Source organism: Penaeus monodon, chromosome 32, assembly GCF_015228065.2.
Source record: "Penaeus monodon isolate SGIC_2016 chromosome 32, NSTDA_Pmon_1, whole genome shotgun sequence".
Taxonomy (NCBI): Eukaryota; Metazoa; Arthropoda; class Malacostraca; order Decapoda; family Penaeidae; genus Penaeus; species Penaeus monodon.
This window is the reverse complement of record NC_051417.1, coordinates 32,811,218-32,811,660: the sequence shown is the minus strand read 5'-3', so window position 1 is coordinate 32,811,660 and position 443 is coordinate 32,811,218. Positions and strand designations below refer to the sequence as shown.

At 48.3% G+C, this 443-nt stretch overlaps 1 protein-coding gene across 1 annotated transcript in view; it reads right to left on the bottom strand.

Moving 5' to 3' along the window:
• The window catches only part of LOC119593825 (ninjurin-1-like), a gene marked incomplete at its 3' end in the record, with an annotated part of 9,950 nt that overhangs the window by 9,338 nt on the left and 169 nt on the right, over positions 1 to 443 (bottom strand). The window contains 1 exon segment of the mRNA XM_037942854.1: positions 383 to 443. Coding sequence (XP_037798782.1) covers positions 383 to 407 — 25 coding nt within the window. The 5' untranslated portion in view covers positions 408 to 443.

Here is a 443-nt window from a genome sequence, read left to right as displayed (position 1 = left end):
GCGAGAAGCCATAAGATTCGCTAATTCTTAACGATCCTATTTTCGTCCAGCATTAAACACAGAAACAACCAAAACAAGTATCGAATCCGCGAATCCTAATGAGGTCCGCGAATCCAAATCGAATCCGAATCCCAATAAAACGAGCGAACCCAAAACCGAATCCCCCCAAATCCAAATCTAATCCACGAATCCAAAAAACCGAATCCCCCCGAAAAATCCAAAAACCGAATCCCCCGAAAAATCCCAAACCCGAATCCTCTCAAAATCCAAAAACCGAATCCCCCCCCCCGAAAAAAAACGCAAACCCGATCCCCTCAAAATTCAATGCGAATCCCCGAATCCCAAAGCGAATCCGCTTCGTGGCTTTCGAATCAATACTCACCACCGTGGGCGGCGTTCACAGGCATGTCGGAGGCGTTCGTGCGTGCGTTCGCGACCCAGAA